The following is a 27,398-nucleotide window of genomic DNA, read 5'->3' on the forward strand; positions in this document are numbered from 1 at the left end:
GGCGTTAGTGTTAGTGATAAATTGACTGTTTTTGACAAGGACTCAAAGAACAGCCATAAGTATGCTATAATACAAATAAAAAACAATAAGTGACAGACGTATTCGATACAACAAAAAATACAGCAATCCTCACAACCTATCGGACAATATATGGATAAACATAATCATCTCAATTCTAGAATTCCTACCTGATAATCATTTAGTAATATAACCAAAAAATAGTGAAACCTATAAGCTATAATTTCTGCAGTCGCGCAGAATCCTCCCTAATAAGCAAAGCGCAACAAGCGTGACTTATTACGTCACAGTAAAGCTGGGCAATGTAAATCATAAAGCGTGACTAACTAACGGTGCTTAAAGTGAAGGACTCAAGGTTCCATAAAATGCATGCAAACATTTCTTACATACCGGCCCCGAAAATTATATGAAATGTTATATCGATAACAAGAAAAATGATTTTCAAAAACAAGAAAGGTTTGCTTGACTTCCAAAAAACAATTAAAAGGATAAACACAGTAACAAACCGATAAAGATAGCGAAATGTCAATTTCAATGCAAGACTCCAAAAAAAAATAAAAAGGGGGGGTAAAACCAAAAAATTATCTCCCTCAAAAATAATTCGAAATAGACACCTAATATTCCCATAGTGAGAATGTATGTTATGTACGTGTAACTGTGTATATGTGGATGCTTTATATGTAGTGTGTATTGTGTGTAAATGTATCAAACAGCTTCTAGTAGACAAAGCTTCCTTATGTCACGCACATATGTTGAATTGGATGTGCGCACCTTCACTCGTCTGACAACTCCTTGATCATCAGGATATGTTTCTTCTACAATTGCCTTGGGCCAACATCCTCTTGGTGAATTGTCATCGTACATCAGCACAAGATCTCCAACTTGAAAGTTGCGTTGAACATTGAGCCACTTCTGTCGGCACTGTAATTGGGGAAGATATTCTTTTGTCCAACGCTGCCAAAATAAATCGAGTAATCGTTGAACATGCCTGTATCCTCTTCTATATTCATCCGTTCGGAAAAACACATCAGGTGGTAAAGATGGTTCTAATCTGTTTATCAAAATTGAGTTGGGAGAGAGGGCATTCAAGTCCTTCGGATCATCACTCAGTGGTGTGAGTGGTCTATCGTTGAGAATTCCCTCCACTCCTGTAAGAAGAGACCATAATGAGTAGTCATTGAGAGACTGGCCATCCAAAAGAGCTCGGAGAATTCTTTTCACCTCTCGTACCATTCTTTCCACCACTCCATTTTGGTGACTAGAAAGAGGAGGCGAAAAATGCCATTGTGTACCCTTTTGAGATAGAGATGTGTCAATCAGTTTGGAATTCCATTTGTTAATACCATCTGCAATAGCTTTGCTTCCAGCCACCAAGTTGGATCCATTGTCTGAATAAACATGAGCAGGTTTCCCACGTCTAGATGTAAACCTGAAGAATGCTTGCAGGAATGCTGAAGTATCCAAGGATTCTACAACTTCAATATGTATTGCTCTTGTAGCCATGCATGAAAATATACAGCCATATCGTTTATGTTCGCTTCGCCCCAATTTGACTTTCACAGGGCCAAACAGATCAACTGCAGTGTAGAAAAATGGTGGGTTACCTGCAGTAACACGAGAAAATGGTAGATCTGCCATCCACTGCTCTCCTACTTTTGCAGAACGTCTGTTGCAAGCAACACAGTCACGAACAACCTTGGCAACAGCAGATTGTCCCTTCAAAATCCAATATTTGCCACGAACAGAGGAAAGTGTGTGTAATGTACCAGAATGTCCAGTCATTTCATGATGTTTGGTAATAATCAGTTTTGTCACATGATGGTATGGTGGAAGAATAATCGGATGCTTCTGATCAACTGGTAAACCAGAGTTTCGAAGTCGTCCACCTACACGCAGGATTCCATCTTGTACAAAAGGGTTGCATTTGAGAAGTGTTTTCGAAAATTGTGTTTTGAGTTTCTTTTTGTTCTGTAGATTCAACGGTACTTCCTCAGCATCTGTATTATCTTCAAAATATTTGAGCTCCTCTGAGAGGGATGATTGTTGTACTAGTTTCATAATTTCTTTGGTGGCGCAATCTAATTCCTCCACAGATAAAAATCCCCAAGTTGGTGAATTGTCAGAATGTGAGAATTTCCAAGTTGCATATGTACGAAAACGTAGTAGCCATGCAACAGCTCTACATAGCTTTTCGAATAATGAGTAACGCAATAACAGTTCATGTAATGGAGAAGAATCTGTGAGATCTTTCATAGGTTCAGTATAATGAACTTTCATCTCCGAAACAAGTTGTGGGTCGCATGGGACTTTATGAATCCCATCATTAACCATGGTCCATGCATCTTCACTTCCCCATATAAATTGTGGGCCTTTGAACCAAATACCAGCCTTGTTTAGTTTATCTGGCATTAGACCACGAGAAGCAATGTCGGCTGGATTCAGCTTAGATTCGACATGGTGCCATTGATGTGGTTTTGACAAGAGATGAATTGTGTTTATTCTGTTGGCCACAAATGTCTTGAAGCGTTCAGAACGATTATTGATCATCTGGATAACTGACATGGAATCTGACCAATATATAACGCTGTCAACTGTATGGTCCAGTTCTTGTAAAATTGAATTAGCAAGCTCAGCAGCCACAACTGCAGCGATGAGTTCCAATCGTGGAATAGTCAGTGGCTGCTTAGGAGTTACTCTAGCGACTCCCCTGACAAAGGAACAATGAACTTCATCTTTGTCGCCAGTAAGTCGTAAGTAAGCTGATGCTCCATAGCCAGATGTGCTGGCATCACAAAAACAATGTAATTGGATATTGTTGCTTTTGAACTCTTGTGGTTTGTAACATCGAGGGATCGCCAGGCCATTCAATGCATGTAATTTATCGATCCATTTTTCCCAACGGTCCTTTAGTAAACCAGTAATGGGGTCATCCCATGAGTATCCTTCGATACAAAGATCCTGTAGAATTCGCTTGGCAGGTAAGATGAATGGTTGAACGAAACCCAAAGGATCGAAGATTTGACTCACCATTGAAAGAATGCCTCTTCGAGTGAGCGCCTTTGGTTCAATGTTGACATATACTACAAATTCATCAGTGTGCATGTTCCACTGAACACCTAGGGTTCGACTGAGTGAATTACTTTCAAGATTGAGGTCTTTAATTGCAGGAGCACGGTCACTTTCTGGAACTGATTGCAGAACATTGATATCATTGCTCATAAATTTGGTGAGGTGAAATCCTCCAGTTGCCAATAATTCAGTGAGCTGTTTGATTAGTCTTACAGCATCTGATGGATCATCGACAGATTTCAGTCCATCATCGACATAAAAATTACGCATAACTGTGCGTACTGTCATCTCATCTGCATTCGACAGATTGTCTGTGGCTACTTTGTGTAGCGCAAATGTGGCAACAGAAGGTGATGAAGTGTTCCCAAAGTTGTGGGACAACATTTTAAAGTCAATGGGAACACTATCCAAATTATGGTCTTTCCACCATAGGAACCGCTGAGCATCTGTGTCCTCAGGTGAAACTTTAATTCTGTGGAACATTTCTTTTATGTCACAAACAAATGCAGTCAATTCTTGCCTGAATCGAATGAGCACTCCTGTTAGCATGTTGTTGTTGTCAGGACCAGAAAGCAAATTTTTATTCAATGAAGTTCCTTTACACTCAGCAGAACTGTCAAAAACAACTCTAAATTTAGATTGGTGTGTGGCATGATGTGGAATGTACCATGTTTTGTTTGTGGGTGTGAGTGCATGTGATGGGATTACTTCGGCGTAACCATTCTGAATATAACCCTCAATTTTATCTCTATATTTCTGAAATAATTCAGGGTCCCCCATGAATTTACGTTTCAAATACGTTAGTCGCTTCTCAGCGATATTACGGTTATAGGGAAGGCTAACAGTGTCTGACTTCCATGGAAGTCCAATTTGAAACCGACCATCAACCTTGGTCACAGTTTGGTTCATAAAATCAAGTGCCCTTCTATCATCTTGGGATGGCTGAGTAATACATGGGTTAGCATTGACATCAGCAAAATCATGAGCACACATATGACAAATAGGTTCATTAAAATTAGAAAAATCAGTAAAATTACAATCAATTGGGTGTATAGTATTCAAATAATTGACTTCTGCATTGGTCTCTGCAATGCTTACATCTGGGCCAGTAAGGGCCCAACCTAGGATGGTGTGTAATGCAGTGGGGGATCCAGCTGCACCCACCCGGGTTTCAGTGATTGGGTAACGACCCAGGACATCAGCCCCAATAAGCAAATCAATTGGTTTATTCAATAGGGGAAATTCTAGGTCCCGTAGGTGAGGATAACGCTGTGTGGCCTCAGTGTTTGGTATTGAATCTCGTACATCGGGTATCGAGTCAAAGGTCAGGGCATGGTGAACATCAACGGTCTGTGGTTCAAGGACACCCCTAATAGTAAATGAAACTTTCATGCCATCATGAAGTTTTGGACCAGTGGCAGTCCGTATTGTACATCTCTCTGGCTCACCATTGAGAGCCAAATCCCTAGCTAATTTAGTGGAACACAAGGATCTAGTTGCCCCATAATCTAGGAAGGCATATGTCAATGACTTATGGTTCGAATCACAAACTTCTACCTCAACAGGGACAACCATGAGCCTTACAAAACAATCAGTATCACAAAAGTTGACAACATTGGCAAAATAAGAACTTACATTTGTTGAATTGACCTTACTATTAGTGTCCGTGGGTATATTTCCGGTCACAGGTGATCGTGGCCTGGTTGGCATTTCATTCTGATGAAGTAGTGTGTGGTGCTTCCGTGTACACCCATCAGCTTGGCAACGTTTCTGAGACGGACATTCCTTGACGATGTGTCCGGATCTCATGCAGTTGAAGCATAAATTGTTCTCTCGAATGAAATCACGACGATGTTGCAGGTCATATTGTTTGAATGTTGCGCAACGATATAAAGAGTGATCGTTCTTGCAACATAAACATAAAGTTTGTGGGTGCTTTTGGCTAGCACCATGAGCTTGTTGTCTTCCATTGTGATGTGTTGGTCTGTAAGCAGGTGATGAATTCCTCTTCTGTGATGTTGAAGAACTGATTGTAGAATAGGCAGACATTTTCCCAAAGCGAGGTTTAAAATTTTGTACTGCCCTGGGCTTGTTGTCATTTTCTGCCATTAAACGTCCATAAAAATTATTACTGAGATGGGCTCTCAGTTCAACAAATTCCAATAAATGAGTGAATGAAGGAATCGGATGATTCTTCCAAGAAGTGTCATGTACATAATCTGCTTGTAATGTTGGTGGCAGACGACGAAATATATCTTTTAGATAAGCTTGTGCATCCAGCATTTGTTCAGCTTTCCACTGTGTCAGAATAATAAAACAGTTTCTCATCTGTGACGCAAGTCGACACAGTGCTTTAGTATCATTGGCTCTTATTCTAGGTCCTTCTGTCAGTTGGCGGATGTGAGCGTCAATGACTAGTGTACGATTTCCAAATCGATACAGTAAGGTGTCTCGTGCTGCTTGATATCCTTCGCTTGGAGAATCGACAATTACAAGATGCTTAATAGCATCCTTGGCCTCACCAGTGCACATCTGTATAAGTTGAGCTAATTTCACCGCAGGTTCATAGGCGTGATGACCAATAATGTTGTCAAATCCACGCATGAATGCATGATAGCTTTTGGGGTCACCATCAAATGTTATGGGGTCAAGTTTAGGCAGTGTGAAGCCTTGTTTCATGGTGTTTGCCAAAACATACAAATCATCTCTGCTGGGATAATTATGATCCAATTGTTGAGATGGATATTCCGGGAGTACTGAAGTGTGAGGATCAGGTCTTGAAATTACTGGTGGTAGTGCAGGATTAGGAGGAAGATAGGATCTTGAAGGCGGTGGCATCCAACAGTCATCTCTGGCCATTGATGACATAATGGGTCGGGTAGGCAAGGTAGGAAGGGGCTCAGGATAAGTCACAGGGCGAAAAATTTGTGGGTAGGTAAAAGTTGGTTCACAAATAGCAGGATACGAAAATGATGTGCCTATAGATGCCGGCCCCATTGGGGGATATGCAGGTAACGTATTATCATGGTAACTTGATGAGACGGTGGGATATGACAAATTCCTTCTTGCAGTTTGGTGAGATAACGCCATCCCCATAGAGATACCTGGGGTCGTCACAACAGGCAAATTATGTAATGGTGCAATATTATCATGTATAGCTGAAGGTACAACTGGTAAGGTGCCAGTGGTATTTATAATTCTATGCAGCTGTTGGCTCCTATTGATAACAGGAGTTGAATTACACAACGTAAGCTCTGTAATACTAGCAGAAGGCATCGTAATGGCCATACCTGTAGAAGTGTCAATTGCTGAGCTGAGAATGCCAGTTATTCCACCTCCTGTTGAAACTTGAACAGAAGGTTGCATGACGTTACAGGGATATTCCGGAACATAATTTCGCAAATTCAACGCTGGGGGTGGTTCAAACAGTGTTTCATCAAGAGCTTGTACTTCGATCAATGAACTTCTTGAGGATTTTGTGCTACTGGCTGCTATGATCTTTGCTCTTTGTTGTTTATAAAGTGCCTTTCTCACATTTTTTTCAGCTTCAAGTTTGGCTAGTTCAATCTGTGCCTCTTCTAGTTGTTCAGCTGCCTCCAGCTCTAATAATTTTGCTTTTGTGGAATAAGTTGTGCTACTAGTCTTCGAATGGGAACGTTTGGATTTTCTGGTACTTGCTTGGGATTGATCACTAGCAAGGCATTCTTGTTGATAAAGTTGATATTTCATATTACAGGATTTTCTAATATCATATAGCTGAGTTAAATACTGTGAAGCGTTTTGAATATTCATGGCTTCAGATTCTGTTGTTGCTGAATGCGAAGTAATGTAATTGTTCAAATATTCCTCCCAAGTAGCCACTGCATTATCCAGTCTATCTTTTGCAGCAACTACATTTTTTCGATTATTTGGAATATTCATCAGTCTATCAAGACTGGTAAGTAATGTAGTGATGTTTCGATCATGAACGAGTCGAATTGTTTCCAGTGGCTGGATTTCCAATGCTGTGCTGGTGTGAGACACAGCAGATTGAAGAATTTCATCATTTAAAGCCATCAGTCAATTTATTTCGATGTGGGATAAGTACGCGTAGGGTACGGTACCTAATGTGTCCCACTGCGACTCAAAGATACAGGGTAACTGGAGACGCGTCCTGTCCCTTGGGTCCCCAAATAATGTCTTCAATCTATGCACCAACTGACCAACACACACTGCAACCTGTACACCAACAATTCCGTAGACTTGTGTTGAAAGAAACTTTATTATCTTGTTTAAACACATCTAATGTTGACGTCAGTGATAACAGTGTTAGGGTTAGTGTCGGCGTTAGTGTTAGTGATAAATTGACTGTTTTTGACAAGGACTCAAAGAACAGCCATAAGTATGCTATAATACAAATAAAAAACAATAAGTGACAGACGTATTCGATACAACAAAAAATACAGCAATCCTCACAACCTATCGGACAATATATGGATAAACATAATCATCTCAATTCTAGAATTCCTACCTGATAATCATTTAGTAATATAACCAAAAAATAGTGAAACCTATAAGCTATAATTTCTGCAGTCGCGCAGAATCCTCCCTAATAAGCAAAGCGCAACAAGCGTCTACCTCGTGGCAAGGAAAGTTCTAGAAGGCCGTAAAGCGCGGGGAAAGAAGTGACTTATTACGTCACAGTAAAGCTGGGCAATGTAAATCATAAAGCGTGACTAACTAACGGTGCTTAAAGTGAAGGACTCAAGGTTCCATAAAATGCATGCAAACATTTCTTACATGTTTGTCCACTTTCGAACTGAAAAGAATTAGCAGATTGAAGATGTATGAAAATGATATAGGCATGAAAAGTTCATGACTGTCTACTGCAGTAGCTAATCTTGCAGTTTCACTAGAGATGTCTTTCCAGATGCATTTTATTTTAGATTAGTCTAGTTCAAATCTCGAATCAGTCATTTCAAATCGCAGGGTAACTGAAATTACAATTTTACCAGTCTGCTAATAGGCTATTGTAAATCCTTTTCTGCTTTTTAAGAATTAGGCTAACATTGTCTGAAATTTAAAAAAAATAAGAGACCTTTCTGCATTGGTGTAGACTACCTTGGTTTAGAACTCCAATAAATAGAATACCGGTAACAAAGATTAAACATGAGCAATTAAAAGTAAAACAACAGAATATGGTACAGTACAGCAGTAGGACTACAATAGCTCATTTTCTAAATGCAGGGATGGGACATCTAGTACGGCAATGCTGTAGTTAACAGGCCAATCCAATTAATGCAAAATTGATTAATAATGACAGATGTGGCATAAATTAACTCACCTTCCAAAACCTGAAGATCTACCGGTAGTCTACAAGCACCAGTAGTCCAGAGTTTACAACCTAGGTAACGGTACTTCTTTCTCCATACTTTCTGTTTTACAACCTTCAGATTCGCCAGTAGTTGGAGTCGTGACTGCCGTTTGAGAATGAGTGCTGTCAGTTGAATCAGAGCCATTATATAATGGCTCTGGTTGAATCACCAGTTTACATGATGCCTAAAATAAAATATCCTTCCACTCGATATAATATTAAGTGCAATATTAGGATTTTTTTTATCGTAAGCTATAAATTCTATGTGGAGATGACATACGAAGCCGCAGGTTTACGTAGCATTGTATGACTTGCGCCTTATGACGCGAAGCCAAATTTGTATCAGTTTGGAACCAAATTCGTCGCACCAATGTATTTTTTATTGGCATGCATTTTGCTGATAATATGTGGAAGACTGTCTTCTGAGCTCTATGCTTTTGATTACTACCAAGTGGACTTATTTTAACATAACCGCGAGATAGCTGTTTTCAGTACAGCCGTTTTTGTATGTTACGTATAATTCATTGTATATTTAACAACCGTATGTTTGTTTTATGATTATGCAACAGTATATGTAATTTTACATCGTACAAGCGGTGAAATTACAACACGATGATGTAAAAATACGTATAAATAGTTGCTCGTCCAAAATACTGCCAAACCATCGTATTTTTTACAAAGAAATGGCTGTAAAATTACAAAATTTTTTACAGTGCACCAATTTGAGCCTATTTTAACACCCTTAATTGAAATAGTCATTTCTCTTTGTTCAAACACGCTAGAAACATCACTTAGGTCAGTGCTCTTCAACAGGGGTTCCGCGGACCCTAGGGTTCCATAGTACATGCAGTGGGGTTCTGTGAGTTTATAGGGATCCCTAGGGGTTTCGTGTTTTTTTTTTTCAGAAAAAATCCTTTCTTGCTTCCAGCATGTTGATGCGTCATAATAAATATTCTTAGACCACCGCGTCGCATTCAAACTCCAAGTAGGCCAGATCGTTAAACATGAGGTTTAGTCACAGTGCAGTTAATGGACAAAACAGAAATATTCTCGGTTTTTGCGTCACTTTAGTCATTGTTATGGAACTAACAAAAACGCTATTGTTGCACCATAGTTACACAATGTTCAAAGTATGTAGATATTGCTCGAGACTAGAGAGAGTATATACTAGAAACTAGAGTTGTTGTTCAGCTTTTGTTGGAATATATTATAAATAGTGTGAAACCCAACTTTTCAATATTTAGTCAATACAGATGAAGCAAAATAGTATATTTTCGGGGCTCCCGAAGTATGCGAACCAAGATGGCGGACATCGGAATGTAATATGTGTACTAGGTTAGGGTTAGGCCATAATTTTGGGTATAAATACTACGGGAGGCTCTTGGCTAGTCTTTGAACTGATAATAGGACTAAAATAAGAAAAATTGGAAAAAAATTATCGCCTAACCCTAACCTGTTACCCATGTTACGTTCCGATGTCCGCCATCTTGGTTCGCATACTTCGGGAGCACCATATTTTCTTATGTGAGGCGAAATAATAACAACGGTGACCTGCTCCTCCTCCGAAGCGAATCAAATGTAATTCAATTGCCAAAGTTAGAATTTTTTTTTTAATTGGGGTTCCATAAAAAACGAAAAATTATATCAGGAGCACTGACTTAGGTATCTCTAAAAAGATTGTTTTGTACGTATTCTGGTAACCGTCGCTTAAAATACGTAACCGGTCCCTCAAATATACATACGAACATACATGGAACTTTAAAAAATTTGTACACATAAAAATCACACTGTTGTAAAATAGATAAATATATACAAAGTTAACACGAAGTTTTTATCGCCAATATTCCACTTTCTTGCGGTAATCTTCAATTCAATTTTTGCGAGTTACTGATACACGTCACTTTCAACGCAAATGATCGTGCTTCGCGAAACCTTCGTACATTTTTGTTGAAAGAACGTCGGCCGCCGATTCTATATCTGAAATATGGAAAACAGCATGTAAAACATGTGCATTCGCATATGTTATGAATACTTTTAAAACCAGTAGAGTTTCAAAACCGAATCTTGCTTTGTCGGTTCCTCATCTCATAATGACACATCGTTGTCATCGTAATTTTACCCCTCCACGTCAGACCGAAATACGGCTCAAAGCTTCATCGGCATCGAACTCAACTCGTAATCGCCATTTTTCCATATTTGGTTTTGTTTCAGTGAAAAGTTATGCGGACACTAAAATGCACTTGGTATAATCGGATATGCTTGTTTGACCTTTCTTTTCTTGTCGAGTGTTTCCCACAGCGGGAATGATATAGCCCTGACATGACATTGTTATACGCAGCGAGAGAAATATAAGCGCAAATATACGCATGATATGTCATCTACATCGACAAGGAAAACAAACACAAAAAAAGCAATGACAAACTCGTCGCCGGACTGTAACTAGCAACAAGGATGGGCCAAGCCTGAACCAAGGATAAACACACACTACAACGCTGTTGTAGGTCGGACGACTCTGAAATACTTTTAACATTCCAAACACAATAAGTTAGCAACCTATAGCTAGATTATGGCTTGGAATAACGTGCTCATCTATAATTCACTTTCTGGAACAAAAAAGAACTGTTTAGCGCTGTTTTGATGAATGATGATTCCCGGTATACAAATTGGAGATCTAAAACATTTAAAACAGGTTTTGTACCATACCGTAAATAACATCTACCGAAACATGTTTGATTACACATCCCTTCAGGCAGAATACTGGTCCAGTCGTTTTTGAGTAAACAGTAAAGAAATAGCAAACACATGTAAGTTCGGAGCCTAACTTGACTTGATAAGATTGTTTACTAATCTAGTGGACTAACCTACAATGTTTGTAGCAAGCAAGTAATGAGTATGTTACATCAAAAAAAAAACACAGTGGGCTGTATAAACATATCTTGAACTGACAAGGTTTAAAAATTTCATTTGCTAACTATTGGCATTTGGATATAGTGATAAGCATCACAAGCAAAATGCCTTTGAGATCGAAGCATGGAAATTTTGATATTCCAGAAATATCGTTGAGCGACTTTTTTCTCGAGCGTATAAAAGAATATGGTGACGATATTTCTCTGGTAAGTATCATAATTGTATTTGCTTGTATATTTCTAAACTTGTGCCGCATGCGGATTGTATATATATTATAATTTTTATATAATGTTGATCAAACCCCACAATTATGCAGAATTGAGGTGTCATCTCTACACCCTGAACAATGAAATTGATTTATTACCCGAATACATAGTATATATATATATATATGTAAATTTCACAATAGGTCAGTTGAGGCAATAAAGTCGCTTACTTTCTACATGATTCTGATCAATCGATTCTCAGAATCTGCACAAAAAAAATCAACTGTTCTGAGACAGTTGTAACTTCATTTAAGTTGCTTCACAAAAAATTTAACGTAGCAATAAAAGGCAAAAACCGCTTGTTGTGTGTAATTGCTTAGACACATTTTTTTAATATTTCCTTTTTAATTCAGATTGACAACATCAACGAAGAAAACCAGCTTACTTTTAGACAAGTTTACGAACAAATACAATCCTGTGGGAACTTTTTTCAAAAGCAAAAGATTGGCATGGGAGATGTTGTGTGTCTGATCACTCAGAATTGTGTAGAATATATAGTGGCAACGGTTGGTGTGGTATCTTGTGGGGCGGCGATATCACTTTGTAATCCGTCATACAAAGAAGGTAACTCTGCTTCTTGAATTGTATTATTTAATGGTCAGGTTGAGAATTTGATTATAAGAATGCTATTCGCGCAGTTCGCTCTAAACAAGGCTATGCGGAAGCGTCCACTGATATCAAATAATAAGTAAGGAAATACAATTCTATCAGAAGGACCGGAATATTTCGGGTTCGGGATTGCTGCCTGATTTATTATAACTCGGGTAAGGTGGTGGAATAAAGCTATATGACCGAAAAAACGAAAAATATCCAAATTCGAAGTTGGAAGCCGAATTGAAGATATCTGTCAATCGTATACAGTGTAGACGTTCTGATGGACAAAAGGATGTTACCTGCGCGAGACCATGAAGCGCAATAAAGTTCCGTTTGTGTGCTTTGGATTTAGACCGATATTTGAACAAACGAACACAATGGTTTTGTTCAAAGTAGAATCATTTCATTGATATGAGTTCTTTCACGAGTTAATTTTGAACAATTTTTTTTTGTTTTGCAGGAGAAATACAGCATATCTTCAAAATCACCGAACCAAAAATAGTTATCGCATCTGAAAAAAGCATCGATACTATAAAGCAAGTACTCAATAATAACCCAGAGAATCAAGTTCAGGTATTCAGGATTTTTAAATTATAGATATTAATAAAAAAAAAATACAAGATAATTTTTATTGTCCATGTATTTATTTTATTTTATGTGTGTTAAGAGGCAAATTCATTGACTTAGAATATCGATCGAGGTTGTTTAAGCGTACTGTGTAAACTCGTATTTTCTTTTTAGAAAATCATAGTCATTGGAAAAAGTAATGAATTCGAAACTTGGGATGACATTATAATCTCAAATAAAGATAACAAAGGTAAGAAATTAATTCTAATTGTAAAAAATATTGATTTCAATTTTTCATGATTGTCAATAACGTTTTAAGGAAACATTGTTCCGACTTGCAAAATATCACCAAAGAAAGATTTAGCGTTCCTACCATATTCAAGTGGAACTACAGGAATGCCGAAATGTGTTATGCACACTCATTATGGTACGATTGCGATGATATCAGCCATTTGGTAAGAAGAACTTTTCTGATATCGTATCGTTATTCTGCTTAAACCAAAGCACGGAAAATCACTTTATAACAATTAAATTCATTCCGTTTGGAAATTTCAATACAATATTTATTAATATACATAAACTATCTCATACTCGCTATATTTGAAATGTGTCGTTGTAAGCCATTTTCCAATAAACCTTCGCAAAGAATATTGATGCCAAAGTATTGCTTAGTCGCTTCATTTCGCAAAACTAGATATAAGTATATGGATAATTGCACCCTTAACTCAGACGAGTTGTAGTATTTTGTATATAAAAATTTATATGAATAGAAAACGTATTCCTAACTTATGAGCATATAAGAATATTTTAGTTGAGTGATATGTCATTTACTGCATTTTTGGTGTTACAAAAACTATTTCAAAACTTGATATGAATTATGACGACGCACGACTGTAAGTCGATGTGATATGTCTCAACATTTTGAATTCTTTTGAGGCACCATTTAAACTATCAACGCGGAGATGTGTTTTACAACGAACGACCTTTGTATCATGGAGGTGGTTATTTTCACTTACTTGTTGCACTGCAAGGCGGGTTAAGTGTTATCATTGATCAAAAGTTTGACGTTGACGGTACACTGGCTGCGATACAAAAATACAAGGTATTGGAAAAATATCTTTTACCATATACCATTCGTTTGCTATATTATTTACTCTGGTGATAGTAATATGATATTGTAGCGATTTCAAAATCAGACTCAAATGTGCCAGTTCATGACAACATATTTGAACGTCGAAAAGCATTTGGTTTTCATTTGATGGGTATTTGATGCGGATGTATACGTGCATGTTTTCCAACTAAGATCTTTTTACAGTATATTTGGTTTTCATTGAACGCTTCGTCGGACACCAAGGCTTCCAAGGTTACATTATGTTGGAGGAAGAATATTTCTCGCTGCAATTTAATCATATTTTTCTCTATATTCATTCATGTCGTCAAGGCAAATCATATGCTTCTGGTGCCACCAAATTTGCTAAAACTATCCCAGACAGAGTTGCATCACAAGTATGATACCTCGTCGTGGAAATCATCATTTATTGGAGGTGCATCAATTCCACCCACAGCATTGAAAGAAGTTATCGATAGGTTCAACATTAGAGTATTTCCATGTTAGTTGACAAATTTTTATAAACTTTTATAGTAAAGGTGGAAAACAAAGTCTAACTTGAAAGGAAATGAATTGAGTATCTGGAATAACTCGATAAACAATCGTTTATTACTTTTGGCAGCTTGTGTAATTTGTTTTATAAAATCGTTTACTAATATTTTGGAAATAGATATTATTTTAAACATGAACCCGAGCTTAACGTACAAGTTTGTTTTAGACATAATAGCTGGCTGTTACTGGCGACATTCATTCTTAATTTGAAACTACCTGTGCAATATCATGTTCGTTCTTCTTGTATTTCATCTTGTATGTACATATATCAATTCCAATTCATATATCACCAATTTCGATGCATACTTATTTTTGCAAGTAGATATGTACCTAACTCATTTAATTTTTAACGTGTTGGTATTTCAGGTTATGGGCAAACTGAATGCTTTCCTGTATCTTGGAATGACAAAGTAGATGAATTCATTGATTCAGCTGGTTCAATTGCAGTCAATTCTGAAATTATGGTGAATTAATTTAACGATTTTTGTAATACGAAAATAGAGTTATATAAAATTTACGTTATATAAAGTAAGACAAAAACTTGAAGATTTTGTTTATTCATTTTAAAATCCTTTGGGCTCTATGTGATTCGTTTTTCAATTCGAAATTGTGCTACCTTCCTATTACGCTTTGAAGTATTTTGACGGTACTGGTATTGTACAAGGTAAAGTAGACTACTGGTCTTCGTTTTCATATATTTGAGCATCGCTGTCTTGTTTTGTATGCGATGACGTCATCAACATTAAAAATTTCACACTGCGTTCGCGTTCGTTGCTATCTGGGGGTCAGGGGAAGTCGTTAAGACTACGGTACCGGTAATCTAAGCAGATTGCTTACCCGTACTAGTTCATTTTGCTCTTCGTGTCCATATATTTAAACAGAGCTCTTTTGTTTGACTCTTAAATGTTTTACAGATTGTTGATCCAAATACGGAAAAAGAGTTGAAATCTGGCGAAGACGGCGAAATTTGGGTCAAAAGTACACATGTAAGGCATGAGATTATTTCGTCATTATTTTACCACTTTTTCTGTAGAATAAATTAGTAGAAGATATATTCACACATTTTAATCTAAATGTATATAGGTAGCGATTCCAATTCAACTGTTAACAACATTTGATCGTAACGATCATCATTAGAATTAACAAAGACATTGAGAATCAAAGAAATCATTCCAAACTATCTCATATACGTTTTTCTAGATGTCTGCTGGATATTATAAAAATTCGAAAGCAACAGAACAAGCAATAAATAAAGACGGATTTCTTCGCACTGGCGATATTGGACATATTGAAAATGAAATGCTTTTTGTGGTAGGCCGGCTCAAGGAAGTTATCAAATATAACACGTTCCAGGTAAAAAAAAACTTTCCAATCACATATTTACCCGCCAATGTACGTTTTGATTTTCAAAAAAAAAAAATTCGGTTTTCTTCAGAATAGTTTTTTTTTTAAAAAATACGTTATTTAAGTTAGTCCTTATGTTGAATTTTATGACTTCTCGATATATATCAAGATATATTTATGATCGTGTGTAAATTGTTTCGCCTTGTTTTATACTATGACATGTTTAATCATTAATATATTGTTAACCCACTGTTACTTAGAACATAGGTTCTCAAAGTGCTCCGTACGGAGCCCCAGGGCTCCGCGAGAGGAACCCAAGGGCTCCGCGAGCTATTCGATTACTTTTTAAAATACTGGCTAATTTTGTAACTGTTCAAAGAAGCAAGAACAGCTTTGATAAAATTTGACAATAATATAGCCTTGAAATATGGTAAAGATGCGGAATTAAAAATGACGTTATTTATGAGCTGGAGCGCAGTCAGGTTTCTTGAAAGGGTTCAAAATTGAAATCGGAAATTTCCGCGCAACATCATTTAGCAATTGGAAAAAAACGGATAACGAGATTTCTGTTGCGTAAAATATTCATTGCATGACGATGCGAGTATTTAAAGTGTCTTGTCGTAATAATTTATTTCTGCTCAACTTTACTCACGTTTCATTCGAAATTACTATTAGGATTGCTAAAAGGAAAGAATACTTTTCTAAAATAACATAAAATACGTGATAAACTGCCAACTATGAATAAATTGGAGTTGTATTTTTGCGATTTGTCAAACTTGATTTGTTTTTTCGCACTCGAGATTATTTTTAAGCAAGATAAGATCGCTGTTTGAAAAATCACAAGATCTGGGCAAAATACGAATGATTGAAATTTATTTTATTGCATGCGGCTCCGTTGGTAGTTTCAGAGTGAAAAAAGTTACACCATGCGTACAATTGACTGTGTTTCAATTTCGCAGTTACTACGATGAATAACCAATAAAAAACTAACAAAACATCAAATTTTGTGATTTACAATGCCTATAAAAGCATTTTTAATCTGACATGAGTCTGCTGAAACTAAACTTATAGTGTGATTTTCCATTTCAAGTTTTAATATTTTAGAATACCGTTTTTCAATCAAGAAATTTGAGCTGCGGATTTACCTCTTTAATAATTATTATCTTTAGCATTTCGTCGCAGATGACTATAATACGGTAACATGTTTTTCACATTGAACTCATAATTCCCCACGAGAACAAATAAGCAATTATCGTCGTCATTGTAGAACAATACATGTATATATATGCCGAAGGAAATTTTTGATTTAGGGAGAATAAACACCGACGTAAAGATGTTTAAAAACACGCCATGCTGACGAAAACAATCGGCGATTGTAACAAAATGCAATCGCGCACATTATTAGTGGCCTTTCAAGTCCTCCGAAAATGTCAAAAAGTAAAAGATTCGACCCCCCAATTTATTAATATGTTTGTCAAGTGTCAAATTTACAGCTTTAGTATATTTAATTTATTTTTGAAATTGACATTTATATATGACTTGTATTACCCTATTAAAAAGGTTTAGCATTTAAGTTAGGTAAAGTACGTTTAACTTACTCAGGAATATTAATCGGAAAGTAACAATTTTAACATTTATTTTGGGGCTCCGTGAATGATAGTCAACTCTTCAAGGGCTCCGCAACACCAAAAGTTTGAGAACCCCTGACTTAGAAGATTCGACACTTTCAATTTCTCACTATTTTATTAATTTTTTTCCCCATGTTCAGGTTCCACCTGCAGAAATAGAGCATGTACTTATGAAACATCCTGGTGTAAAAGATGCTGCAGCGGTTGGTGTGCCAGATGAAGCATGTGGGGAGTTACCAAAAGCATTCGTTGTACGAAAAATGGAATCGGTCACAACGGATGAACTGCATGAATTGATTAAAAGTACCGACTACATATAAATTTTACTGTATTCCACATGTTCTGTAATAAAAGTACAATTTTATTTTTATAGATGAACTTGTCGATTACAAACATCTTCGTGGCGGGATCCAATTTGTCAATCATATTCCGAAATCTATACTTGGCAAAATAGATCGCATCGAATTGAAGAAATGGGCGATGAAATAAGAGAACCTATAGCAATGCAAGCAATGTCCCCCAAGAAATAATTTGAACCTCTAAATGCAAAAATGAAATTTCCTGTAATATTGCCGTAATTTATATTATCAGTATGATTTTGCTTTACTACTGAGTATTCTGAAAAGAAGTTTCGAACACGTACTTAAAATTGTTCATATTATTAATAAACTAGGTTGCATGCATTTTGTTCACTTTTTATAATCAAATCATATTTTTGTTTGTATGTTCGAGGAAAAAAGTGTCAAATTTTAATTTCATTATTAAAAATGTTGATTTCAATGCAAACTCATATATGTATACTGTTTAATGCGTACTGTATCTTCGTCATCTTCTCTTATTCTAAATATAGCTGCACAACTGACCTTATTTTTGGTTAGAGATCGCAACAAATATCCACCAATACACAATTACCGAAACATCAGCTACCGAAGCATCAGCTAATTACCTATCAGCTACTTCTATTAGGCCTGGCATATCCATTTTTGCATATGTTATTTGTAACTCGCACCTGACTAAGTCATCCAAAAATTACGTCACTACAAAGTCACAGTGTCGAGATAAGGCTTAAAATGTACGGATTGTCGTCTGAAACGCGCAGACGATCACCCGAAATCAAGCAAGCTATTTCTCATGTTTCTCGTCGGAACAGTTCCTATATGAGAGAGATTGCTGGCGTTGGCTTTTATTGCGGGCGATCGTAACTTTTTTTGGCAAGCTCTATACGTGATTGGGACGTTTCAGTGACGTAATGTTTGGATGACCTACCTAGTCAGGTGGGAGTTAGGAATACTAAATGCAGCAAAATTTGTGCCATGCTAACTAGAAGTACTTACAGCGTTTAGTGAACATGCATGCGCCTTCATTTTTGATAATGAAAAAGCTATCATGAGGCGAATTCAATTTTACATGGATTCACAAATCAAGATAATATGGCAAGGACTAAAATTGAATCTTTCCAGTCTAAAACAGCAAGACCGCGTATCGGGTAAAACGTTTGGCTGACTATTGGTAGCTGCTGAACTACTTTGATCGGTCATGTTTCCATATTTCCAACCTCATAGCGCTACGAATATTTAGATATTTTTAGATTCATTTCGTGAATATTTCTGCGTGGATCCCCCCTCTCTGAAGGGCTATCACGTTTTTCATTCAAAAAATCAGAATCAAGCAATAGTAAATCGGCAGATTTTGGTTCAACTCAAAATGTATAAAGCAATTGTGTTACAGCAGTTACGAAAACTGGAAGCATGGTCCGAATCACGTGGCATTTAAATTTGAAAACGGAAGCTGAGAACTAACCTAGTATATTCTGACACCAGTTTTCAAACTCAAGTTTCGTGTTTTTTTCATGTGCAGAAGTTGGGATCGGGTGTCAGTTTTCGAGTCTCACACGTCTGACTCTTACATGATTTTTGTGGCTTGGGCGATACATATTAATGTTCACTCTGCATTCCCATCACAGCATATCCATGTCTGGTATCCGATATTTGCATACACAATAACTTGAATTCAAAATGATATGAATTAACCAAACCAATCGTAGGCTATTTATAGTGAATGCAATGACCCAATACTGATTCATTCACCGATTCAGTTGGCTCTGTTTGCGTCAATTAAGAAATTATGGTTATAAAATTAGGATTTTATTATCAGTGTGAAGTTAAATAATAATAAGGACATGCTCTGGAGGAAGCTGTACCTAGTAACCAGAAAACAGACAAAATGAGTAACAGTTTTTCATAATCGAAATATTGGTTGGTATTTGGATGCTGTTTTACAGATTGTTGATCCGAATACAAAGGAAAAAATGAAACCTGGTCAAGACGGAGAAATAGGGGTCATGGGACCACAAGTAGGCAATCTCTTTGTGCAATGTACACAATATGAACTGACATAAATGAATATTAAAATTCTATGTGTTATGTTATACTTTTAATGGCAATTTACTATTTATTTCTTTTTGAAAGAAAAGAAATTGAATTAAAAGAAACTCAATACATTTGTTCAAAGTGACAGTCATACAATAAAGGAATTATAAATTTGTAGTGACAACTAAATAAGAAAATGTGACAGAGTCTATATTTCAAAAGTAATTCCTAGTTATGCCATTTACTAGATGACCGTTGGATATTATAAAAATGCCGAAGCAACGATGAAAACAATCAAATAAGGATGGATTTCTTTGTACAGACGATATCGGCGTTGTTAAGAATGAAAGGCTATATGTTATTGGCCGATTGAAGGAAGCTTTCAAGCATAACACATTCCAGGCGAGCAGCATGTTTATCGTTTCTTTCCTTCAGTACGTACTTAGACTCAAAGCGACAAAGCTGTTTAATGACAGAAATACTTGACTGACACAACTGGGCATGGGGATTTTCGAGAACTTGATGATTTCAGAATTGAATAGAATATTTTTTATCAAATTAAATCGAATCTTCTCAAATACTGTTACAGACGTGTAATTGTATCTGTTTTATATTGAAATGAGTCATCTAGACCAGTAATTTCCAAAGTGGGCGATATCGCCCCCCGGTGGGCAATAACGCTACAGAGGGGGGCGAAAAAGTCGAACGGGGCGATTTCTAGAAACCTGTTTTTGTTCGGCGCATCGTGCACTTGATTACTGTACTCTGCGTGCTTTCGTATGTTTGAATGACGTAGGCGATTATCACACGCGAAAGAATTGCTGGACTCGTCTTCCCAGTAAGATACGGTCGTTTCCGTATCCCAGTGGTCGGCAAAATACGGCGGCCGAAGTAAAATAATCAGAAAATTTTTCCTATACTTTACCATTTTAAAATTTTCGGAGCGTATTTTAAGAGTGGTTTTGCGAGTTGTTGCCTGTAAAACGGGGTATTTGTTTCAAACTATCATTCTAATATCTAATTCATACCATTCAACAATCTGTTTTTTAAAAGTACCAGTAAAGAATTTTAGCCTAGTCTATCAAAGATATTTCTACACCAAACTTTTGCCTACTGTAAATAAACTGAAACTTCTGGGGAGACAAAGTGATCTTTGACTTATTTTATTTATATTTAAATTTCCGAAAAACAACTAAAAACTAACGAATATAATTCAAAATCGCCAAAATGAGGTAATTTTCACGACCACGCTTGAAAATCTGACTGAGTGAGAAATGTGTCTGAGCGGATGCAAAAGGGGGCATTGTTACGTTTATTTTTGCATCTTGCTGATTGGCCAATGTCACGAAGTAAACAAGGAAGTCTTTGCCCGGGGAAGCATCCAAACGGCGGTTTTGGCGATGAATTAATTGTATTTACAATCTACGCTCGAGGAGTAAATTACATTTTTTTATGTAACAGAATTTATCGTGAGGCACGTTCAGACAAAATTTTATTATATCCTTAAAATTATATTAAACAGCTTCTCGTTTAACGAGCCTACAAGCTAACGAGCCCTAAATGTAAAATGGGGTGAATTTAGGGAGTTGAATGCTATAAGGCAAGAATACACGGCGGTTTTTGAGGAGGTAGAACCCTAGATTCTTTCATTTCCGACCGCTAATATGATGAGGGGTTTTCAGCTGTGCTACTATTGCTATCAAAACAACGAAATCGCCTTTCCATCAGTAAACAGGGTAATTTTAGATATTATAAAAATCTCGCTGGACACCAAGCTCATCCATCTCATTAAAAAATACTATAAACTATGATTTGTCTCGTTATTCGGTCTGTAATATATTCGTTTCAGACTTTACATTTTTTTTCGCAGTGCCGGGGCGATGAACTTGTATAAACTACTGTAGGGGGGTTTACAAAAAGTTTGGGAACCACTGATCTAGACTAGACACATAAGTTAATTGAATTCATCAATCAGACAGTTTACTGAGCGTTCATAAGAAACATGTTTCATCAATAACTGACTAGCAAAAGAAGATTCTTACGACATTGTAAAAATATGGTTGAGGCCGATTTTTTTTACACGCAGGTTAAATTGATTCGTGTAGCAATCAATGCGTATACTGTCTGTTTAGGTACCACCTGTCGAAATAGAACATGTACTATTGCGTCACCCTGGTGTTGAATATGTTGGGGTGGTTGGTGTTCCGTCCCCGTTTGTGGAGTGTTAGCAACGTTTGTTATAAAAAAATTTGAATCGGTAACAGCGAACGAACTTCAAACTCAGGTAAAAGGTGAGAAAAAGTATATTAGTTTTACTTAAATCTACGTGTTCAATTGATATTAGACGTGTTCAATTTCAGATGAGCTTTTCGATTACAAACAGTTGAGAGGACGTATCCGATTTGTCAATATGATACCAAAATCAAAACTCAGAAAAATTGATCGCATAGAATTGAAATAATGAGCTATGAAATAGGCGAACTAAACTACATAATTACTGTATGCTCAATTACAAATTCACGTAATCTTATCAAGTTTCAATTTATACAGTGATTTCAAGTAGATTTAAGAATGTGTATTAATTTAGGACTTTGTCGAAATCTCTATTTTATTGCATGCAAACAAAGAACAATGTCGTACATGGAGAACAACATTGAGCTCTAACGATAAATCTAATTTCCCGAGAGTAAAATTACCCAATAAAGCATTATTAACATGACTAATAGCTAATTGTCTTTATTGGTGTTGAAAAAACTGCATTTTTATAAGCCGTAAGTACAAATGAAAATATCACCAAATTCTCTTTGTAACATTATTTATTAACAAATCATTATTATTATTAAATATAACATATGCCTGGGATGAGTATAATTTTCTGCATTCATTTCGGAGTTTGCCTACATTTATCATATAGTTGCTACTCATATAATTTTGTCATACTTGTATTATTTTATTTATATTCCTGTTAATTTGACAAGCCTCGTCCAAAGATTGGCAACAAAATGAACATACGTTTAAAGCTATTCTTCCCTTTACCCGTGCATAATGCATGCTTTATAAAATACCATTTATATTGGATAATTTTAGTCCAGTCCGCAACTGCTTGTTTGAATACTTAGATGTGTTTCAGAGTTTTATATTAAATTTAAGTGTAAACATATATTTGTAAATAAATTGAGCATTGCTCGAATTTTTTGACACTATGCATTCGCGAGAGTTAATTCTGGAAATAAATTAGATTGTAAAGAGTAAAACGGCTTTGAGCCATCAGACGTTTAGAATTTTATGTTAAATATTTACTAGTCGTTTCAAATTAACTCGCGGTATTTTGCGAAGGACTGCAACTCACGAAAAAAGTTTACGAGGTTACAGTCGGGCGCATTCCCTTGTACTTTTGATCTCACACAAAAATAAAATCCCACAAAGTATCCAAAGCGGGGAAAATAGAATCTTTAAGCTCCAAAAGTTCAAACAATTGGTTCATTAGTTAGGCAGAAACCTTTTTTTTAACAATAAAAAGGAAAAAGATACCACCAACAACATAATAACAGAACGGTCCATAGGTCTTTTCGTGTCGAAATAAATGAAGTAAATCACCCAAAAGGGATTCGATGAGATTATTTATTGATTTCGAAGAAACAAAAGACTATATTAAAAGACTATTGCAGACTATATTAAAAATTATAAATAAGTTTTGCCAAATGCTGCACCTGTATGTGGCTGGGTGCTTCAAGTCGTCAGGGGTTTCGTCTATTTGCGATTGATTAAGCATCCCATAAATGTAAATTTTAGAATTAGGTAAAATCTTCAGATGCGCATCAGTCAATAAAACGCAAAATTAATGTTATTTCACTTTTTAACTTAGGTTGTGAAACATGTTCAACAAAACGCATCGATATGCGTTATTGAAGGGCCCACGCTTTATCAGTCTTAGCCTAAAATAATAGATCGGTAAGACAGACAACAAGCAGCCTTGAGAAAAAGATTCCAAGGAATATATTACAAGCACGTCGTGGTGTCCGAAACAAAGATGAGCGGAACTACGAAGGCCTTTCAAATCGATGATTTACCAATTCTGTTGAATAGACACGCAGGAGGCCCTTCAGGTACATGAAAAAAAATTCCTATTGCTACGCGTTGCATCATGATGACATTGTAGAATTTGTGTAATTTGATTCCAAGGAATACATTACAACCACGTCATGGTGTCCGAAACAAAGAGAAGCGGAACCATGAATGTCTTTCAAAATCGATGGTCTATAAATTCTGTCGAATAGACACGCAGAAGATCCTTCAAGTACATGAAAAAAAACCTAAATTTAACAGAATGCTGATTGCTGACGTCTTGAAAAATTCTTGTTTAAAAGCATATTTTGTCGGTTGTGGTGATAAATTCTCTTTTTTTTTCAACTTGTGATAATAGCCGCGAACTTATTCTCAATTAGGTCTAATATCCGAAAGGAACAATAAAAACATAGTTATTTATATTGGATAGGATTGGGGGAGGTAGGTGATTGATATCACAATCATATGTACCCACTAAGTGATAAGCGTTTAGAACTCTTTATAAATAGGACGCACATCCATCGTTTTTGAGAAACATTAGTTTGAGTTCTAATTTTCATTTTGTATTTATGTTTAAACTTTAGTGGTCAGAAATATTAATTGCAGCTCTCATAATGTCGACAAAAAAACTGGTCTCAAAAGAAATTAAAAGCTCCAAAGATTTGGAAAAAATCAAAAAAGATTTGAATAAAATTAAGCAACCGTTTTTTCTCAAAGTCATCAAGTTGGATCGTATTGAATATCCAGAGTTAAATCTGCTGATTAATTTGATGTAAAAGAATTCGACTGCAGGAAGTAAGTGTACGAGAATGCTGTGAAACTGCGGATGATCTGGCAAGACTACTTCAGGCTATTTCAAGCAACCCGTACGTTGACACAACGGTGAGTAGTGATATTCGTTTAATTATTTCATTGTGTACAATTTCCCTTCAGAATCGTATTTATTCACACTGATCCTATTCCATGAAATTTCCATCTGCAGTATGAAAATGTAATCTTTTTTTCAAACAACAAAACAGCCGTTGTCATTGGATATCAGGGAAAATCAATGTGATGGTAGATGTGTCGAACTTCTCCGTGACATGATTGACCGAGGGATTATAGCAAGTTTGGAGCTTCCGTCGAAGCAGAAAGAAAATCACATTTTCACGTTATTGCGTTCCATTCGTTACTGCGAAAGTCAGGGTATAAAGTAATTAGTTGTTAAGCGTGCGTAAACACTAGCTATCTATATATGTATTCCCTACATGTATTCTTCTATTTGAAACAGATGCAACTACTTAATATAAATGACAATGTTATTGATGAAAAAAGTTTTGAATTACTGATGAATATCTTGATGGAAAATAAAGTTCAGAAGAAACTTTACTTGAAAGATGTAGAAAACCAAAGAGCAGTTTACTGAAGCAGACAAACAATCGCTGCAACAAGCACAATCTTCAAAAGTAGTGATACAAATTGAAACGTTTTAGATTCTTACCTTTATTATCTTTTCTAATGTACCAAAAATGTACCAAAGTTATCCTGTCAGCGACATTTTGCTACTGAACCATATTGCACCCCAAAAGAACCTCATAGACCGAAAAAGCCGAAATATATTAATGAATAGTAGTAATATATGGATATTAAATATATGTAAAATGCAAAATCATATTGTTGAATATATAAATAGATATTGTAGAACTTTTGTAAATGGTCGAAGATCTAACTACAAGCAAAAAAATTCCAGAAATTAGCGATCAAATGGTTCAAGACTAAGCCTGCAGTGAACAGCTCACTCATAGCATATCAGGTTTGTGGATTCAATGATGATTTTATATATCTGGCTAGGATAAGCATTTGCCAGCAACATCCGTATATGAAATACGTTTGGAAGTACAAAGCCACAAAATGGGTTTTACACTTTTTTAAACTTAAGCTGCAAGAAAAAGTCAATGAAAAATCAAATAAGTGGGATACTGAATAACACAATTCAACGTTTTGAATAAATTCAAAATTTTTACCAATATTAGATTTGTTTTCCAAAAATCGAGATTTATTATGATTTTAATAAAATACTGTGATAAATTTATCATTAAGCACAGGTAAATGTATTTTCAGGATGGAAATAGCTTATTTAGAAGAGTGACTGATAGATTGTTGTCATATGTACCTGAAAGTCACCGGGAAGCCGCAAAACTTGCAATTTCAAACCAATTCCGTCCAAAAGTATTAATTTAATTTAGTTATTCGAGCGACGATACTATACTATTTGTTGGCATTTATTGCGCTACAAAATGTTTATATATCCTCAAAGTGCAGTCACCATAGCAACTTCTTATTTTAAACAAAAGTTCCTATACAATTTCACACAAACCAAATATTTTGCCGTTTACACGCAGCTTAGAGATAAAGTTTAAATATACTTTATTATATGGCAATTATATAGATTACCATCCTTAAAATATTCATCCGATTTATCAATCAAGAGTACGCCATGTAAAAAAAGTGGTTTGGAGTCGATATATTATGATGTTCCGTGGCTCACATGTTTAGATTTGATTATTATGAATAATACATATAAATAAATGAAACAATCTGACTCTGACGTGATTACATAGTTACATTTATGTGCATTTCGTCTAATGCTAGTTGTAGATATGGATGTAAAGTGCGTTCATTTTTAGAAAAAAAGCAACAAAAACAGATATCCAGTTTATCAAGTAAGGTTTTTATTTATTTTTTCTATGTATGTGTGTAATAAGAAATGCAATAAGCAATATTACATTTAAATTTTATAATTGTTAAAGTGCAGAAAATCAGAATTTTTAAAATAAAGATGTTTAAAACTTTTATTTCTAGTATTCAAGTACTTACCTAACGTAGTTATACTTGATTGAAACCGAAAAGATTCAAAATTTTCAACAAAAAAAAAACGATACAGAGAAGCAGTATTGTATTTCCTATTTATTACAGGACGATATTTCGTCAAGTGAAGATCAGTATTGTTCGGAGGACGAAGAAATGATCGATAATTGTATGTACCGATCACAACTAATTACCATATTTCTCTGTGAATCGCACCTGTGGATAATACGCACCCAGGGTTAGTACATTTTTAACGAGAATTTTCCATGCACTCCATGTATGATACGCATATCAAAATTCCGTCCTCTCTTGCCTTGTAGGTATTTTTTCCGTACATTTCAGTCATTCAGGCCTTTTGTTAACTATATATATATATATACATCTATTTGCTGCATTTCGGTCACATGTTATTTTTTGCTGCAGTTGGGCTACTCGTTTTCTCTGGCATATGGTGAGCCACTCACAGCGTTATTTTTAGCGGTTTTCAATAAAAAATGGTTTGACAAAATTTCACGCATATAATACAGTTCGTTTTAAATATAGTGGAGTTGGTGCCCAATCGTCGTCGCCCAATTCCGAGGGACTACGTTATTTAGCCTATTTGCGGGAATGAGGAACATCATTGGATATGGTCGACACCGCGAGCTGGCTATTTAATCATAGTCCATTATTAAAAACGTTCGCGCTTCCCCTAAATGCTTTGCTTGTAAG

General features: G+C 36.0%; 3 protein-coding genes and 1 long non-coding RNA gene across 4 annotated transcripts; 3 read left to right on the forward strand and 1 right to left on the reverse strand.

The window, feature by feature from the left end:
• Positions 1-723: 723 nt before the first annotated feature.
• On the reverse strand, positions 724-7,143 carry LOC144431381 (uncharacterized). The gene has a single exon (XM_078119454.1). It carries the CDS (start codon positions 7,141-7,143, stop codon positions 724-726), a length of 6,420 nt encoding a protein of 2,139 aa, XP_077975580.1.
• A 3,668-nt stretch (positions 7,144-10,811) lies between these two features.
• Positions 10,812-16,995, forward strand: LOC144431382 (putative 4-coumarate--CoA ligase 1). The gene is made up of 11 exons (XM_078119455.1): positions 10,812-11,553; positions 11,967-12,177; positions 12,668-12,780; positions 12,949-13,024; positions 13,094-13,229; positions 13,711-13,876; positions 14,216-14,384; positions 14,801-14,898; positions 15,349-15,420; positions 15,635-15,787; positions 16,948-16,995. Exons 1-11 carry the CDS (start codon positions 11,452-11,454, stop codon positions 16,993-16,995), a joined length of 1,344 nt encoding a protein of 447 aa, XP_077975581.1. The 5' UTR covers positions 10,812-11,451.
• A 554-nt stretch (positions 16,996-17,549) lies between these two features.
• LOC144431473 (uncharacterized) lies at positions 17,550-18,132 on the forward strand. Its single transcript, XM_078119641.1, has 2 exons — positions 17,550-17,709; positions 17,780-18,132. The coding sequence occupies exons 1-2, from the start codon at positions 17,577-17,579 to the stop codon at positions 17,893-17,895; spliced, it is 249 nt and encodes an 82-aa protein (XP_077975767.1). The 5' UTR covers positions 17,550-17,576; the 3' UTR covers positions 17,896-18,132.
• Positions 18,133-25,046: 6,914 nt separating this feature from the next.
• LOC144431428 (uncharacterized) lies at positions 25,047-27,081 on the forward strand. Its single transcript, XR_013479998.1, has 5 exons — positions 25,047-25,285; positions 25,570-25,632; positions 25,941-26,048; positions 26,507-26,542; positions 26,796-27,081. It is a non-coding gene; the product is annotated as an uncharacterized LOC144431428 (long non-coding RNA).
• Positions 27,082-27,398: the final 317 nt, after the last annotated feature.

This window comes from Styela clava, chromosome 13 (genome assembly GCF_964204865.1).
Source record: "Styela clava chromosome 13, kaStyClav1.hap1.2, whole genome shotgun sequence".
Lineage (NCBI taxonomy): Eukaryota > Metazoa > Chordata > Ascidiacea > Stolidobranchia > Styelidae > Styela > Styela clava.